Source organism: Centropristis striata, chromosome 9 (assembly GCF_030273125.1).
Source record: "Centropristis striata isolate RG_2023a ecotype Rhode Island chromosome 9, C.striata_1.0, whole genome shotgun sequence".
NCBI classification, from domain to species: domain Eukaryota; kingdom Metazoa; phylum Chordata; class Actinopteri; order Perciformes; family Serranidae; genus Centropristis; species Centropristis striata.
The window spans coordinates 32883887-32901833 of record NC_081525.1 but is presented as its reverse complement, the minus strand read 5'-3'; the positions used below and the strand labels follow the sequence as shown (position 1 = coordinate 32901833).

The 17947-nt window shown below is 38.0% G+C and overlaps 1 protein-coding gene across 1 annotated transcript; it reads right to left on the bottom strand.

Annotated features, from left to right (window-relative positions):
* Nucleotides 1–1560: 1560 nt before the first annotated feature.
* Nucleotides 1561–16771, bottom strand: LOC131977734 (voltage-dependent T-type calcium channel subunit alpha-1H-like). The gene is made up of 31 exons (XM_059341161.1): nucleotides 16646–16771; nucleotides 16028–16164; nucleotides 15701–15789; nucleotides 15060–15219; nucleotides 13676–13982; nucleotides 13481–13573; nucleotides 13188–13354; nucleotides 12432–12486; nucleotides 12223–12342; nucleotides 11702–11850; nucleotides 10647–10832; nucleotides 10404–10521; nucleotides 10153–10308; nucleotides 9914–10027; nucleotides 9764–9841; nucleotides 9140–9225; nucleotides 7908–8031; nucleotides 7716–7784; nucleotides 7407–7591; nucleotides 7124–7250; nucleotides 6181–6306; nucleotides 5963–6052; nucleotides 5629–5794; nucleotides 4789–4955; nucleotides 4513–4622; nucleotides 4270–4403; nucleotides 4084–4142; nucleotides 3107–3185; nucleotides 2592–2713; nucleotides 2000–2158; nucleotides 1561–1673 (listed from the first exon to the last, which is right to left on the bottom strand). The coding sequence occupies exons 1-31, from the start codon at nucleotides 16769–16771 to the stop codon at nucleotides 1608–1610; spliced, it is 3924 nt and encodes a 1307-aa protein (XP_059197144.1). The 3' UTR covers nucleotides 1561–1607.
* Between the last annotated feature and the right edge of the window lie 1176 nt (nucleotides 16772–17947).

Below are 17947 nucleotides of genomic sequence, written 5' to 3'. Positions count from 1 at the left end.
AGCTGAGTGTGCTGATGCGTCTGCGTCTGGGTCACCGGTGGTCAGAGGAGACGTCACTGTTGGTTATTTTAGGGCAGGAAGGGGAGGAGCTCTTTCAGCTGAAGGTGGGGCCGAGACTCTTCACTGTCGTTGGTGCCGCGGAGCAACTCTATGAGTGAGAAAACACACACACATTTACACTCATACAACCACAAAGAAAGACATAATGAGCCACAAAGTGACGTCCACCACTGAACGTGTTGTTTCTAGTCAAAATCTAGCTAAGCTTGATTTTGAATTTGATTTATTGCTTCTAGAAATATAAAAAGATATTAGTTTGATGATATATCCTGCACTTAAAACCCAGCAGAAGTCACATAGACCAAGTTCGATATTTCTTTTTTTATGAAGATAGTGACAAAGTTACTATGTAAGTTTGATTATAAGCATATTTTAAATGTGTGTGTGTGTGTGTGTGTGTGTGCGTGTGTGTGTGTGTACTAATGTCATTTTTGCATTAAAAAGCATCTGTTACATTCAAATTATTGCCAAACAAATGTGTTATTTTTATTGAACAGCAAAATTGGACAGAAAAGGAGAAAAATGAAAATTATACTTCACATTTATTCATTACAGATGAAAATCATTCTCTTAAGAAAAAGTTGAATCAAATATTTACAATCTTATTTACACATCTTTCATGCCTAAAACATAAATAATAATTACATCTTTAATCAATGAGATCTTTTAAATCCATTAAGTTAAAATAAAAACAATAGCCATAAAAAGACGTGTCGTGAAAACAAATGTACAAATATAAACAACACAAACGTCACTATAAAATGTAGTGTTAGCAAATCATCTGATCACCCACACTATGTGTTTTATATTGTTTATATGTGAAATAAAGAATATAAAACACAGTGTGGGTGCAGCAGAAACCTGCAAAGGCTTATATGAAAGGCACACCCAAAAAACATTAGAATAAGAAAAATCCAACAAAAATAATCACAACAATACAAAAATAATAAAAATCCGAAAAACAAAATACAAAACAATCAAATACATGTTTATATCTTTTACAAAACAATCTAAGTGTAGGAAGTATATGTGGGGTTAAAATTAAGTAGCAAATAGCAAAGAGTCTGCCTGAATGTCATCATGCCTGATGTAAACAAGAACACTTTTAGTTTGAACTAATTGCTTTTGACAGCAGAGCATTTCATAGTCTCTTTTTGTCCACAAACAATGAGACAGAAGAGTCTAGTGAATTAATGTTTGCATTCCAACTCCACCATATTTAATAAAAAACTGACTGCGGGAAGATTTATGCAGAGGGAGATGAAGATTTTCAGCCTCTCTAGTACTATAATGATGGAATTTTGAATTTTGAACAAAATAACATCTAAAACTGTAAATCTGTAATCGTATATCTCACTTTATAAACAAATGTGCAGATTTCAAGAATAATAATATGGAAAATATGGACAACAACTGTCTTCTATAAAAGAGCGGTGCACTTGGTACAACAGCTTTGTCTGTGTCTAGGAGCGGTCTAGCGGTCCCTCTGGGTCAGCCTGGCTGGATCTGGATCTGGATCTGTCTCCGTCTCCTGGATTTAGTGGGACTCACTCACTGCCCGGCACGTCTTCTTCCTCTCGGGGGAGACACAAGTTAGCAGGTTGTTGGTTTTCCTGGAACATAAAATTTTAATTTCAATTCTATTTTATTTACAAAGAGGTAGTAAAGAGTTTTTTTAAAGAAATTTTTTTCAGTCTTTTTTGAAGAAATATTAATGAATTATTCATTTATTATTGTAAACTGTATTCTTTGTATATGTTGAATATATGTGTTTGAGTATACATTGTTAAGCTTTTTCAAGCTGACGTGCATGCTCCACGGTAAGTGGAATTGTTTGTATAATTTAAGTAAAATTAATTTTTACAAAGGTCTTTTCAGAAAACCTGATAAATTAAGGAAATATTAGGAAGTTTGAACTATGCATTTGTAGTAACTGTACCTCAGTGCTGTCCTCCAGAGCCTGCATGATCACTGCCACCACCAGGTTCACCAGCACAAACTGGGCCATGACCACGAAGCTGAAGAAGCAGACCGGAGAGACCCAGGAGAGGTAGCTCAGACAGCCGTGGTCGCCGGGGCGGCACTCCCTCAACGTGTCCTCGAGAAGCGCAGAGAAAGACTCAGAAGTAAGTTTCACAGTATTTAGAAATCTTAACTGTTAATTCTAGTTATTAGAAACTTGAAAGAGCAAAGAGGAAAGAAATTAAAAAAAATTAAATCCCCTTTGCAAATGTTTTATGGGGAAAAATTAAAATAAAATATATTGATAATAAAAATTATGATATAGACATGATGTGGGGGATATAAACAGGATGTAAAGAGCCTTATTGCACATGGTTGAAATGCATATATTGCACATTATTATGAGAAAATAATGCACCAGAGTGGAGAAATATTTCATATATTCCACAAGAAAATTGCACATCTCACACCTTTTAAATATAGCATTTTGTTTAGTGATTTTGGGCACCAATTCAGGGTTTATATATGTGTAGAGTGTGTGTGTGTTTGCAGTGTGAGTGTGTGCATACTTTCATGATGACGCTCCAGTTGTCTCCGGTGCACACTTGGTAGAGCGTGAGCAGGGCCATCCCAAAGTGTTTAAAGTTGGCGTGTCGATGTAATCCCAGGCACGGGTAGTCTTCGGTGCATTCTGATTAACACAGACACACAGACAACTGATTGTTGTGCACTGTGGATATTTCTGGTTTACACCAATAAAACCCTGCAGGTATGTTTTTCAGTCAGCAACTAAAACTAAAGTCCACACAGTTTATTTATCCTATATGTACATATACATCCACCCGCCACTTTGTTACACCAATACAATGTAATACAACATCTCCATCCATAAATTATGCTTTTACCATAACAATAATAATGTTCAGTTATGATTGGCACTGTCAGTTATTAATTAACTACATCTCCATTCTAGAGGTTGTAGTTTGCAGTAGTTTTGAACTGGATTGCATTGTATTAAGAGGTGTTTCTAATAATTTGGCCACCCAATTTACATACTGTAAATGGTAGTGTATGTGTGACTGACCTAATTTGCCAAAGAGTTCCACTCCCAGCGCGGCGTAGATGAAAAAGAAGAACGCAAACAGCAGACAAATATTTCCGACCTGGAATAGAAAATGCACCACGTTACATCCTCCACACAACAAAAAATGCTACAAGGTAAATACTTTGAATCCTGTTAAAACAGCGATGTCATTGAGCATTTTCTTCACAGCCTCTCACCCTCAATCAGAACCACAGCAAGAGCTGCCGCCTGTCCATATTTTATGTTATTCATTAAAATCAAAGGGTACAGATACCAAAACAAAGGTTAGACTAAGAACCGTTATGAAGCTGCAAAACTGCTCCTCATGATTTGATTGGGGTCTTAATGAGCAGAGATCTATTCATACTGCTGTAAAGTTGTTTTTAAAAATTAAAAATAAAAGAGAGTTAAAAGATAATTACACTTGTTAACATATCATGTTCGTCATACTTGTAGTATTCCTGAAATATCTATGTTTTATAGTGAGTAACTAATAGTTATAAACTTAGAATAAACAATTAGATTAATAAGTTAATAGAAAAATAATAAGGTTGGAAAAAGAAGAAAGAGAAAGAAAAAAAGAAGGAAAGAATTAGAGTCAATTATTGTAATGATGTCCATACAGTATATACGCTTGAATAGTCAGGGCTATCCAATGAATACATAACTCCATATTTCTACATATTCATGAATTATAGGGAAGAAAATTTCAAATAAATAAGTGAAAAAACAAAAACAAAAACAAAAATTTTATTAGTATGAAAATGTAATAATAAAAAGGCAATAAAAAGGTTTGTGCAGAATTTCAAATATTTGCAAACAGAGATACTTCAGTTTCACTTTCTGCACACTGTAAAGGGCTCAGACATTCAAATATTAACAGCTCGAGCACAAATGCAGCAGGAGCATGTTTATCCCTGCACAAAACAAAATCATTTATAATGAACAATGCACATAAAACAATATACAGTGTTTACCTGTGACAGCGTCTTGATGATGGTTTCCAGCAGAACGCGTATCTTTTTGGCTTTCAGCACTGAAGAGAGAAACACGAGTCGTCATGAATAACTTACAGCTGTACATGTATATACACACACACACACACACACACACACACACACACAGGAAGATAACTTTAATACCAATAAGATTTGTTTGTTTACCTTGTGCCAGTCTGAGTACTCTCAGGACTCTCAGGATGCTGGGATTTATGGGGAATCGGTGTTTCATGTTCGTCTTATTGAAAATGGCGCAGATGATGGAAATCAAGACAACGGCGACATCCAGCAGATTCCAGCTAAACACACACACACACATCAACATCATGCAACACTTCAGATACTGACAACACCTCACACACAACAGCAAAAGAGGAAATTCAATTGTCCGTCATTCTCGTCTGTTACCTGATTTGCATGAACCTCCGTACGCCAAATGCTACGAGCTTCAGCAGGACTTCGACAATCAGGATGGCGGTGAACACGTAGTATGAATACTCGGTCAGCTTGTCTATATACTGAACACACACACATACACACATAAAGACACAGACACAGACACACACACACACACAGGTTTATTTCTAACCCCTCAGAGAGTCAATTCAAAGTTGTTTTTGTGGCAGTTCTGAGCTGTGGACAAAGTGTGTGTGTGTGTGTGTGTGTGTGTGTGTGTGCATTTACCGGAGGTTGATTATAATGTTCGAAAGCCATCATCAAGACACTGATGAAAATTATAAACGCCATGAAGAGGTCCAGGAAGTTGCTGGTGCTCAGAGTGTGGATAGAGCGACGCACGGGGCAGTAGTCCGCGTAATACGGCCGCTGTTCAGGCACTGCCACACACGTGTCTACACACACACACACACATATTCAGGTGTACACAGACAGAAAAGAGAGACACGTTTGTAACAAACACTCAAATCATTTAGATCACACTTTTTCTATCATTTTAAAGCAACAACTGACGATGGCTGCGCTCCAAATAAAATATGTTTTTTAACCTTTGGTTGCATGCAGTATGAATACAAATTGGGACTTTATAGACATGCTGTGCAGAGGATTGTGGGTCAAAAGAGCCCGCTGGCTTACATGCTGCAGAATGTGACCTGATGCAGTAGGACATCTTGGTGTTTTTGGCATACTGCATTTGACATACTGTGTATTGTGCAGTGGTCAAAGAAGTATTCAGATCCCTTACTTAAATAAAACTACTAATACCACTGTGAAATTACTCCACTACAAGTAAAAGTCCTGCATTCAAAACTTAATTAATTAAAAGTACAAAAGTATCAGCATCAAAATGTACTTAAAGTGTCAAAGGTGAAAGTACTCTAGATGCAGAATGGCCACACTCACATTGTTATATATATTCCAAATATATTATCTGATCATTTGTACTGAAGAGTTTTAATTTTGTCAAGATAGGGCTCATTTTATTTCCACCTCTGTGATCAGTCACTGTCGCTCTGCTGTTTCTGCTCAGAAAACTAGATCATCGACAAGCCCCTCCGTCCTCCTTACCCATGCACTGGCCTTGCAATGCTTCCTCATCTCCTTTTTTTTGCTCCTGCTGACACTGATGGAAGGTCTCCACCATCACGCCGATAAACATGTCGAGGAGAAAGAAGCTCATGATCATGAAGGTGATGAAAAAGATGAGCATCCACTGGTTGTGGTTCCTCACAGGCTGGGAGGAGAAGAAAACAGACAACGGATTTTATTTTCATGTGTATAAGAAATTACAAAAGTACAGGACAAAACATTGAACAACCTGCGCGGTTAATATATCTGTCCTCCCTTCACATGTAGATAACAGTGTATGACCACAGATCAGGCATACTGTCAGCAAACACACCTGTTTGTCGACTCCCACAGCATCCAGCCCGTCATACATGAGGTTCACCCAGCCGTCCTGAGAGTACATCACGAACAAGGACATCAGAGCCTGAAGGAAAAATACAGAAACAGCTGTTCAGTCAACACAGCAATTTTCCAGATCATAATATTATGTATACACATTCTTTACAATCAGCTCAATATGGAACTTTGTTCTCTCAGTGTGATGGTGTGTACCTGAGGCAGGTTGTCAAAGTTGTACGTCTTCCGTACCCAGCGATAGTTGGCCGACAGGCACTCCATCCTGTTGGTGATGTTTCTCGTATCCGGACCCACACAGTAGTAGAACTTCCCTTTGAACAGCTGCAGAATTTATGTGAGACAAAGACAGAGTGTCACCATTTGTCCTCATCACATCATCTCAATCATAGCTGTCGCCAACAGTGCCAAAGAAAATAAAGAGCAATACGTCATCCAAAGAGCTGTTTACTATTAGTGATGGCCACAGGTCATGTTCATTGTCATAGCTGGATTGTACTTGTTTTCTTTTAACTAGTTTTACTTTAACCGAGCTGGGAGTGCTTGAGAGTGCTTTGTAGGTACAGCATTTTTTTCAGCTGAGATGCTTTGGTGGCATCTGGTTGTTGATATGTATATACGTAAGAAGAATATCGGCAGAAAGAAAAATTTTGGCACAACTTGGACTACTTGCTACTGGCCCATGCTCTGGATTTAGGGGAGACTTAAGGTGAGACTTTGTGGGTTAATGAGACCCCACATAGACCTGGAAAGCTAAGGGACCAGCAGCATTAATTTTGCATCCATTCTTTGTTGTTTGTGGTATCTGTCCAGCCCCTCCTCCGCTATGATTGGATGACTTGGGACCAGTGACAGTAAGGATTGCATTTTCAAAGGCTAAACACACAGCACTCATCACAGGATAGATGCTCAACACCTCTTCACTCTGCCGTTGTTTGTAGCATAATAGAAACACACTGGCCTCAGGAAACAAAGCTATGTGACTTGCTTAAACACCACAGGGTCTGTGGGGTGTCGACGCTGGACTTTATTTTCACTCCATTGCTCTAAATGGAGAAGAAAATCCTTTTTCAAGATGGAATCCCTGTGTGTGTGTGTGTGTGTGTGTGTGTGCGCGTGCGCGCACGCATTCCTACAGTACCTGCACCCCAAGAATGCCGTAGAAAATGAAGAAGACACAGGAAATAAATACGATGTTCCCGATGGGTTTAACCGAGGCGATCAGAGCTTCCACAGCGAGCTTCAGTTTTGGGGCTCGTTTGATCACCCTGGAACACACAAACATAAAGAAACACATGTACACACAGACACACACTGACTGAAATCAGAAAGAAGGTACTCAGACAAAAACAGTGCATGCACATAATGTACAGTTATATATATATTATAACCAACACAAACAGAAAACAGACACAATGATTTACCTCAGAGGGCGAAGTGTGCGTAGCAGGCGCAACACTTTGAGGATGCCCAGCATGTTATTTTTGCCTGAACTGGCCAAAGACACAAAGATGTGGACTAAAGACAAGATCACCAACAAACCGTCCACGACGTTCCAGGAGGAGCTGCAGTAGCTGTCCTTCCCAAACAGCAAGCCGAGAGCGAGAACCTGGTGTTACAGCAACAACACGTCAATTCAAAACTCATTAGTTAATACAATGTTATACAAAAAAAATATATATATATATATATATATTTTTTTTTTTTTTTTCAAAAACAAAACTGATATTTACCTTAAAAAGCATCTCGACCAGGAAGACAGCAGAGAATACGTAAAGGGACACATTCAGGATCCATCGCTCCTAAAGGGTAGAGTGATTCATTTCTAACCTGCCTGTATGTTGTATTACATATAATCACACTCATTATTTGCTTCATGAATAGTTAACCCTCTCCAGGGTTAACAGTGACTGTCTGTGTCTCACCGTGCTCCTCGGGTCTATTCCAGGCCTCTCCATAGCGATGGTGATGCAGCTCAGGACGATGAAGAGCAGAATCATGTGGTCGAACATCTTGTGAGAGATCAAACGTTGGCAAAAGATGCGGAACCTGAACACAAACAATCACACTTTAATATTAAAGAGACAGTTAACCCTTTATCAGGCAAAAACTATATTTGGTACCTTCAGTTAATATTTCGAGAAAAAAGTTGCAAATTTACTAGGTTAAAGTGGCAAATCTACAAGAAAAAAAGTCGCAGATTTAAGAGATTTAAAGTGGCAAATCTGTGCAAAAAAAAGTCGCAGATTTATGAGAAAAAAGTGGGGAAAAAGCTACTTTTTTCTCCCAGATTCACCGCTTTAAATCTCATAAATCTTTTTCTCGTAGATTTGCCACTTTCATCTCGTAAACTTTTTTCTCAAAATATTATTTTCGTATGTTTGTTTTTTTTACACATTCTGGCAGTATGTAATATTCTCCAATATTCTCTAGGGTTGAAATTTGGAATTTGCAAGTATTTCGATGAGTGCCCTATTAAGGGTTAAAGTGGTGAATCTGGGAGAAAAAAGTTGCTTTTTTCCCATTTTTTTCTCGTAAATCTGCAACTTTTTTCTTGTAGATTTGCCACTTTAATCTAGTAAGTTTGCAACTTTTTTTCTCGAAATATTACCTGAAGTTACCCAATATAGTTCTTTGCCTGATAAAGGGTTAAACAAAAAAATGAAAGAAGCAGAAAAATCAAGTGTCCCTGTATTCATTGTTCATTGATCTTTTGGCATACACAATTATGCAAGAAACATTTTTGGACATTTTAATATACAAATCTCTTCCTTTCCAGTTCTTGTCTTGGCTACTTTGAACTCAGGGAAAAGCACAGATAAATGTTTTCAATCAGATGTGATTTGTTTGGACGTCATATTACATGGAGTTAAATACAGGACTTTTTACCAACACATATCATGACATTTTTTACCTGTTTCACAGCCACACCATATTTCTTATTATATCACAAAGATGATGATATAAATAATAAAATGGCAGAAAATTAAAAGATTGATTCTACTCGTTATTGCTAGTGTTCAGGTCTGATGGTGTTCATTGAAATGCTACGAACAAATTATTGAACAACCTCCTAGCGACTTGAAGGAAACAATGAAACAATTTAATTTCAGAACTTGACAGTGAATTTGTCTGTGTTTGTGTCTATGAGACTTACTTGTTCCTGGGAGACAACATGTAGAATGAACAGTCTTCATGCTCTTTGCACCAGCGGAGCACTTTCTGGATCATGTTCAAAGATTTCTGCGGGTGTGAATAGTAACACATCAGCCGTCACTCTTTATTAAAAACATGAACAAACAAACCGAAGATTATCCGAGCACTGGTCAACTCTGAGATTTTGGGCTAGTCTGCCTGCATGAGTAGAAGAAATAAAACCTCCTAAATACACATTTATTTTTTACTTGCATCTGTAAATTTCTCTTAAATTTACTGATTTACCATTAGATAATGCATCATTTTAATCGTTAAACAAAGAATTTCAGAAAAACTTGTAATACAAAAAATATTTATGAAGTAAAATATTACATCGATTCTATTCAAATAAAAGTTATTTAAATTTACATCCTGTTTACCTGTAGTGTCTCTTTTTAAATGAACCACCAAAACACTACAGAGATGCAGTACAGAAGCAAAATGTTGTTCAGATTAGAGGCAAAGAAACCAACGTGGCTTTGATCACGTCACTTTCTTCAACACCTTTTAAAATCCTCTCACCCAGGATTAACTCTCTGTTGAGTCCCAAACCAGACTTGCTAAAATATCACTCTTAGGAACTTACATTGTCCACATTGGTAGCTGAAGGTGCAGAGTCTTCCTCAGGGGCTGAGTTAACTGCAGCGGATCTTCTGCGAGAGCTCTGGAACAACATTGAAATAGAGATTTAACAAATTATTTGGACAGTTTGAGCAATGCAAGTCGAAACACTTACATTTTCCTCATTGTCATCTGCCTTTGAAGAGCTCTCAGGGGTCGAATTGGCCGGAGTGGAGCTGGCAGACCCAGAGGAAGACAGAGAGGAGTCTTGCTCTGAACTTGTGGGGCCCTGAAACAACAGGAACAGGAGAGTTTGGCTTAAGTATGCAGGTAAGTGTTTGAATAAAAACTCTTTTTTGGGGGGTAAAAAATCTCGCTTTGTGAGAAAACGAAAAAAAAGACGGGGGTCCTTACCCGATCATGGAAGCTCTGAACCACTATGCCCACAAGGATGTTGAGAAGAACGTGCTTTCCCACCGCAATGACCGCAACAAAGTAGAGAGAGGCCCATGGGGAGGTGGCAGCCATGGCGTTGTACAGCACCAGATTCCAGTCCTCCTGAGTCAGAACCTGGATTGACAGGTTTGATTAAAAAGTGAAACGCAGACAGAGATTGAGGCAGAAATTGCACGATGATGCCACAAATTAGGAAGCCAAAAACTAACCTGGAACACAGTGACCATCGACCAGACCAGAGTGTCAAAGTTTTTTCGGTCAACGATAGTGTCTCCGTGAGGTGTCTTGAATGTCAAATGTCCACCGAACAGGTGCATGCCCATTATACTGCAGAGAAACAAGAAAATTCTGTCATTGAAAAGCATGCATCTTGTAGGTGACCAGCATCTCCTGTGACTTTAACAGGTCTACAAGCAGATGCATGCAGAGGAAGGCTCCTTGTGCATACGTGCCTGAACATGAAAATGATAAAGAACAGGAGTATGCAGAGACTGGCAGCCTCTTCGATGGCCCTCTTCAGCACCAGCAGTTGTCTCTTCAGGTAAGGGAGGAAGTGGAGCAGTCTCACAAACCGCAGCAAGCGAAATGCACGCAGGACAGACAACCTGCCATCCGACTTAGCTATTATCTCCCACAAACTGAAAAACACAAACAATCATATTTTAATATGCTTTAAGCAACTTCTGTCTGACAACTGCAACATGTTTGTATTATATGTAGAACAAAAATGTTATATCATGTTTACTATATGATTTGGTCTTAAAGATGTCCCGATCAAGACGTTTTGCCCTCGATCTGAATAATTTAATACTGAGTAACTGCCGATAAAGCATCCTGATGCAATACTTTTATTTTTTTCTAGATAATATAGCTATATGCACACTTCAAGTACATTAAAATTATTAAAATCAGTCTAGTGCATATGCAGGACAATTGAATAGCTTTGCATTGCATAGTCCATCAAACCAGCAAGCACCTTCAGGGGCGTTGTTTGTTCCCTTCACATTTTGAGGCCTCATTTTGAGGCCTTGTTTTTCACTGCAATTTTGAGTCCCACACCTCTGTGGAAAAAGCACAATCATCGCTAGAAATAGGGGGAACCAATAAATCGTGTAATTTGATGATTCTTTAAAGAAATATAAATTCCAAACCAGAGCAAAATGCATGCACATTGTAACATTGTGGTGCAGCCTTTGCCTGGGTTAGCTAAATGAACTGTATTCTGTTTTGTTTTTTTGTCCTTTCAGCTAATTGAATTAGTCTACTCTTTTTTTACTTGCGGGACATTAGTTGCACTTGCAGTGGTTGTCTGCACTGCTTTCTGTACAACAGATACAACAGATTCTTGCACTCTGTTAAAAATGCATTGATCAGCCCTAATATTGAGTCTTTGAGATCGGATTGGGACAATGAGAGTTGAACTCCAAACAATGGAATATGGATATAAAGTGAATTTCAATGATGGCACATATTTCAGGACCAAGCAGGAGGCCAATGGACACATTACCTGATGATAACGATGACAAAGTCAAATAAGTTGTTTCGGTCCCTAAAGTATCTCCAACTGAGAGCCAGCAGCTTTAAGATCATCTCCACAACAAATATAACGGTGAAGATGATGTTACTGATCTGCAACATGGATGTTAACTTCTTAGGCTGCAGGAAGAGAGGATGGAAAGGAAATACAGGGAGAGAGGGGAGAAAGAAAAGTTGAGGAAGGAAAATAAAAATAAATTAGTTGATATATTACTTTAACATGTAAATGGTAAATGCACCTGCACTTATATAGCACTTTTCTAGTCGCTTTGCGACCACTCAAAGCGCTTTAGACTACAGGCTGCGCTCAAAAAAATTCACAAAAGCCAACAAACAGTAAGCAGACAAAACACTTTGCTCCTTACTCAAGGTAACCCCAAATAAACAGTTGATTTTTTTAATCTCTCCGAGGGGGATCAATGATCAAAAAAACAAAAAAAAGATGATGATTCATGATTCAACAATCAGTCCACTATCAGCCCTTCTACTCACCTGCTTATGATGCTCTATGACCATGGGGAGAATACTGAGGAAAACAGCAACCATGATCACTTGGTCAAAGAGTTTACTATTGACAATCTTCTTAACTCTTCTCAGGTATGGTCTACAGATCTGAAAGATGAGAGTAAGTGACCTGTTGTTAGTGAGGCAGCATGTCTGCTGCTGCTGCACAGCTGTGGACAGTGGTTGACTAGTCTCACCAGTGAAGCATCTATCCTGCCGTCGTCACTGTCATAAGGGCTCACGCTGTTACGTCTGTTGGTAAAAAAAAAAAAAAAAAAGGACATGAATAACAGTACATTTTGGTGTGTGGTTACAAAACGTTAATCCGGCAATAATTGTGAGATGCCACGAGTTGTAAGCAATTGAGAGTGAAAGTATTAAAAAAGGACTGTGTTTTATATATAATGAATGCATTATTTCATGTCACGTATGGGCCACCATTGGCCCACAATGCCACAAGCAACTATAAATTTAAGTCATATCCAAGATTTTTCTTTTCCTGGATTTTTCCAAGACTTTCTCTTCCTGGATGCTTCCGATCTTTGCCTGAAACTGTACGAGTATTAATAATGCTATAACATGAGGGCATTTATATCTAAGTTCATCCTGATTGAATTTGAAATGCAGAGTAGCTTGGCTGTCCTCAGATGACTAACACTCATATTATTTTGTCGACTTGTTGATTAATTGACTAAATTGAGAGATCTGTTTCTCCACAAAGAATCATGCAGAAGCACCACTATAAATCTTGCTTTTACCAGAGTCATTCATCATGAAAGAAAACATAAAAATGACTCACCAATTTAAGGAATCTCAGTCAACTACGACCAAAACAATCGATTAGTCAACTTATCTACTAAGAGGGGGCAGCAGTATGACAAAAACAGCAAAGTGTCTTGCATGCTACTTTAAAAGACTTCCAGGTTGTACATAGAGCCTTTACAGTGACTGACCTCTTGTAATCTCGGTAGCTTCTCTGCAGCCAGTTAATAAACTTGCGACAGAGCCGTGTGATTAGTGCAGCAGCAGCACTCTGCTCTTCTGTCTCCGGCCTCATGTGCTCTGAGAACTGGGTGGCGATGACGACTGCGCACACATTCATCATGATAAAGGAGCCCATCTAGTTTTCGAGGTAAAGAGTAGAAGTTCAGACCAAGTATGGAAGAAGAACAATATATAAGGTTTTAATTGCTAGACACAGGAATAAATACTACAGTTGTTAACTAAAACAAAGGTGTCTACTCACAATCGTGACGAGTATGAAAAATAGAAAACTCCAGAAGGAATAAGCATCCATCACATGAAACATGATCGGAGACCATCCTTCCAGTGTGACAACCTGGAGGCAGACAAACAGAGACAGGGAGCGGTGAAAATAAAACATTACTGCAATAGATAGATCGAAATGCAATTCTGCAAAATCACTGAAATCCCTTCTCACCTGGAATATGGTTATCCAGGCGTAGGCAATGTTGTCAAAGTTGATGGCTCCCATGTGAGGGTTGAGTTCCCCGGCACGGCACACGTTGTAGTACAAGTTCCAGTTCACACAGGCGTTCGCCACAGTAGGGAATAAGTCAGCTGGAGCATGGTGGGGAGCAGCCAACGAGCAGGTCTGCCCGTTCTCACTGTAAGGTGGCACATCATGGCAGTGCCGCATCCCGGTCTTGGCGTCAGGCGAACAGATAAATGGGAATTCTTCACCGTACTTGGTCATGAAGAATGGACTTAAGGACACGTTGTACATTCTAGATAGAAAAAAGAATGACAGTTTATACACACTATAAATAATTACCTGTATATGATAATCTCTCTCTACACATATATTTAGGAATGTATATATAATCTCGTGACATAGCTTTTAGATTTCACACAACAGCATCTTTTTGCACTGTGCTGAGAAAAAGAAGCAATATACACACTGCAACAAACAAGATAAAAACACTAAATCTGAGGGAAATGATCTTGCTGCATGGACAGATAATTTCACTTGACAAGATTTCTTAAATTAAGATTATTAAATCTAGAAATAAGCATGTTGAACGCTTAATATAAGAAATTAACTCTTAAAACAAGATTAATTATCTAACACTTCTTAATCTAAAGTTGTTGTTTTTTATCTTGATAAGAAACACATAATTTGCAGTGCACTCTGCTCTGGCCAGTTCATCGCTGCTTGCAGCTTTAATTGATCTTGTTTTAAGAGTTAATTTCTAATTTTAAGTGTTCAACATGCTTATTTCTAGATTTAACAATCTTAATTTAAGAAATCTTGTCAAGTGAAATTATCTTTCCATGCAGCAAGATCATTTCCCTCAGATTAAGTGTTTTTATCTTGTTTTTAGACACACCTTTTTTGCAGCGCAGCAAGTCCTGTATTTAGTGTAGAATATATACTGAAATATGAAGACATACGAAAACCTAATTTCCTAAAAACAGGATGTAGTATAACTAAATATTTGATGCTGTTATCTTCAAAAACTGAGTTACTTAGTGTTTGTGCTCAGCATTCTTTTACACATTAAAAGCAGAAAATCATTCTTCTCTCTATCATGATATTGATTTTAATGTAATTTATTTAAAAAATGAATTTGTGTGTGCTAGAAATAATTTTATTTATTTATAAACAAGCAACTCACCTTTGGAAAATAGGATTTATTTATTTATTTTTACTCCTTTTTGACAATTTGTGTAATTCTCTTTGACAATTTTGAGACCAAACTGTAATCAACAACCAGGAAAATAACTGGCAGATTATTTGATCACTGGCAAAGTTGGAATAAATATGCAAATACAGTAAAAAGCAGACCAAGCCATGTCCTTACCCAGGAATGTCCTCCCCCAGGAAGCAGCGGTTGCGCAGCTGCCCCGCCCACAGCTGGATTCCCACCACGCCGAAGACGTGGATGACAAAAATGTAGAGGATGAGAACGTTTGCGAGCATCGGCATGGCGTCTATGAGGACAGTCATCACGCCTCTTATACCTAAACAGACGACCACAAGAAATGCTTCTCAGAAGATATAATACAGTAATGTGCGCATTTTAAATTTAAACACAAAATGTGTAATTTTTATTGCTTTCTTAATCAAACAATGACAAAAGACAGAATTGTGATGTTGTGAGGTAGTGTGGGATCATGGAAGTTGTTGTCTCAAGAATCTTTTTTCATTGTATTCAGCTTTTTTTCCAAGTATCCAGATTGTTTCTGGCAATGTCAGATAGTGGACATGTTGTTATATTTGGATTTAAGTCGTCGCCCATGCTTTGATACTGGTATTTGTCAACTGTACAGAGAAGCAGACAGCTTCAGGAGGTTTACCACAGTGATATTCTGATTCTCGGTGAAGGCTTGAAATCCTATTCTAATATAACTATCCACAATATAAACATGACTATGGCAGTTACTGTAGGTATGTTTGGAAAAATAATGCAATATACTGCTAAATGTTGAAATGTCCACTTACTTGGGACCCTGCTGATTAGTCGCATAGGCCCGAGCACTTGACAGAATTTCAGGTGCATGCCGACGGACTCCATTAAATAGTCCAACACCCTGAGGAGACAGTTGTAGACAGAAATGGGGGAGGAGAGTTTTATATTTTGTTCCTTCATTAAAAAAAATAAATCTAAAAAGCATACACATTCTGATACTGAATATGAAAACAGGCTGTTTATAAACAAGTCAAGAAAGTCATTGAAATTACTCTTCAAAAGGAAAAAAGATATTTTCCTAAAGTACTCCTGTTGTTTATCAGCAGATAAAGGAGCAAAAGACACTGTGGGATACTAACTCTCCACAGTTGATGAAGAAGTCCAACTTGTGCCAGATGCTGCGAAGATAACTCCCTTCATATCCAAAGGCTCCCAGGGCCACCATCTTCATCAGCATTTCCACCATGAAGAACACAAACACAACCGCATCCGCCATCTGGCACACAATAAAAAGAAAATATAAAGTTATACACTGAGTAGAAACAACAACGCTAATGCTAACATCAGTGGCAAACGTATTATTATACAGATGGACAATACATTACCCCTTAATGTTATGATTCAGCTATATATATATATACATATATATATATATATATATATAAAAATAAATAAATGAAAAATAAGTCAATAAAACATATAATAGTAATCATTTTTTTCAGGGTATGGTTAGTGCAAACAGAAAAAACAAAATTTTGAATGAGATGTAGAAATAATTTATTTTATTAAATATAATTATTTCAAGCTTTGGACTATTTCTCCTGATTCATTCAAGAACTACTGGAAAATCTGACTTTTGTTGTGTTTTTCCAATTTTGACTATGATAAAAGGCATAAATTGGCAATTTTTAAAAGAAGAAGAAGAAGTCCCTTGAACAGCCAATGCCTCATTACAAGAGTGCAGGGCTCACACTGACCTCTTGTATGAAGCTTTTCTCGACACCAGGCTTGTACATGGCCAGACTCCAACAGCTCAGCAGGACCATCAGTACGGACACATAATCCAACCACGTGGAGGAAATGGGGTTCAGGTCAAAACACATAGGATGGGATCATATTCATTCATTCATATAATTATTCAACAAATATCAGTAGTTAATTATAGCCAAATGTATATAGTGTTGTAAAGTTTTCAAATATGACAGCCTTTAGATACACTCAGAAATGCACATATGACATTTGCTCATATTTGGTCTTAGAAGTGTCAGACAAGATTAAACTTCCAGCATTAAGAAAGGATATGGACTACCGGCCACTTTCAGACACCAGTCACGGAGTCTTGTGGTCTGCCTTAAGCAGCGGAAAACCACAGGTGCCAGGGCGGGGTAGGGCAGCCGCTCCTCCTCCACGGAGACATAGTGTGGGTTGTGTAATGTTTCTTTGACTATAGTGAGCACCACCTCCCGCTTCTGCTCCTCCTGTCCCTTAAAGTCAGCCATTATTGAAGTTGTTGAGCACAGATGCTCTGGAGAAAAGAAATGGGTGAAGAGAGCGAAAAGAATGAAAGGAGAAGGAGAGACACACAGGCATGAAGGAAGGCAAGAATAACAATACAATGACTGAGGTTGTAAGAATCGTGTGTAAGTTTTTCACTAATGGATTGTATATATGACTTTAAAGCAATTTTAAGCTTGAAAATACTATATAAATTAATTTCTGTCGAAAATTACTTTATTCTAAAAGTCTAATGTAAAATGTTGCCAAATACAAACCATTTGGAATAACTAGCTACTGTTAAAAACAATAAATTCTGCTCTCCTCACTGAAGCCATGATTGATTCTGCTGAGAGGAACAATCATGTGACAAATATTCACTGAAAATCAGACAGAACTGCAGGCAGTTTACACAGAACAGAGAGGAAAGGACAGGAGAGGTTGCATAGAAGTTGTAAAAATGTAAATAGTTCAGTAATAGATGAAGACCCTATCTCCCCCATGACACTTGTGGGTACTTTAAAAATGTTGAATGTATATATTCCATTTTATTCCAATTCACTTTTTTATTTATCAGAGAAATTCAAGTTGTGTTTTTGTCTTTTTTTAATGTCATTGTAACTGTTATACTGCACGAAAGACATTGTTCACACAATCTCAGCAGATTGCACCAGACAGGTGTGCCAATGTCGGATTAAAGATTTTGACAGTAAACATTTTATTTACAATCCAGCCATTACTGTAAATCTGTTTATAATAATAAAAACTTGTATAGGCCATAAATA

Excerpts from the sequence above, each read along its gene's own strand:
- LOC131977734 (XM_059341161.1), bottom strand. The coding sequence starts at position 16,771 with ATGTGTTTTGACCTGAACCCCATTTCCTCCACGTGGTTGGATTATGTG. Across the intron at positions 13,355-13,480 it reads TTTTCATACTCGTCACGATT|ATGGGCTCCTTTATCATGAT; the intron begins GTGAGTAGACAC and ends CTCGAAAACTAG. Across the intron at positions 4,404-4,512 it reads CGGAGGTTCATGCAAATCAG|CTGGAATCTGCTGGATGTCG; the intron begins GTAACAGACGAG and ends GTGTGTGTTTAG.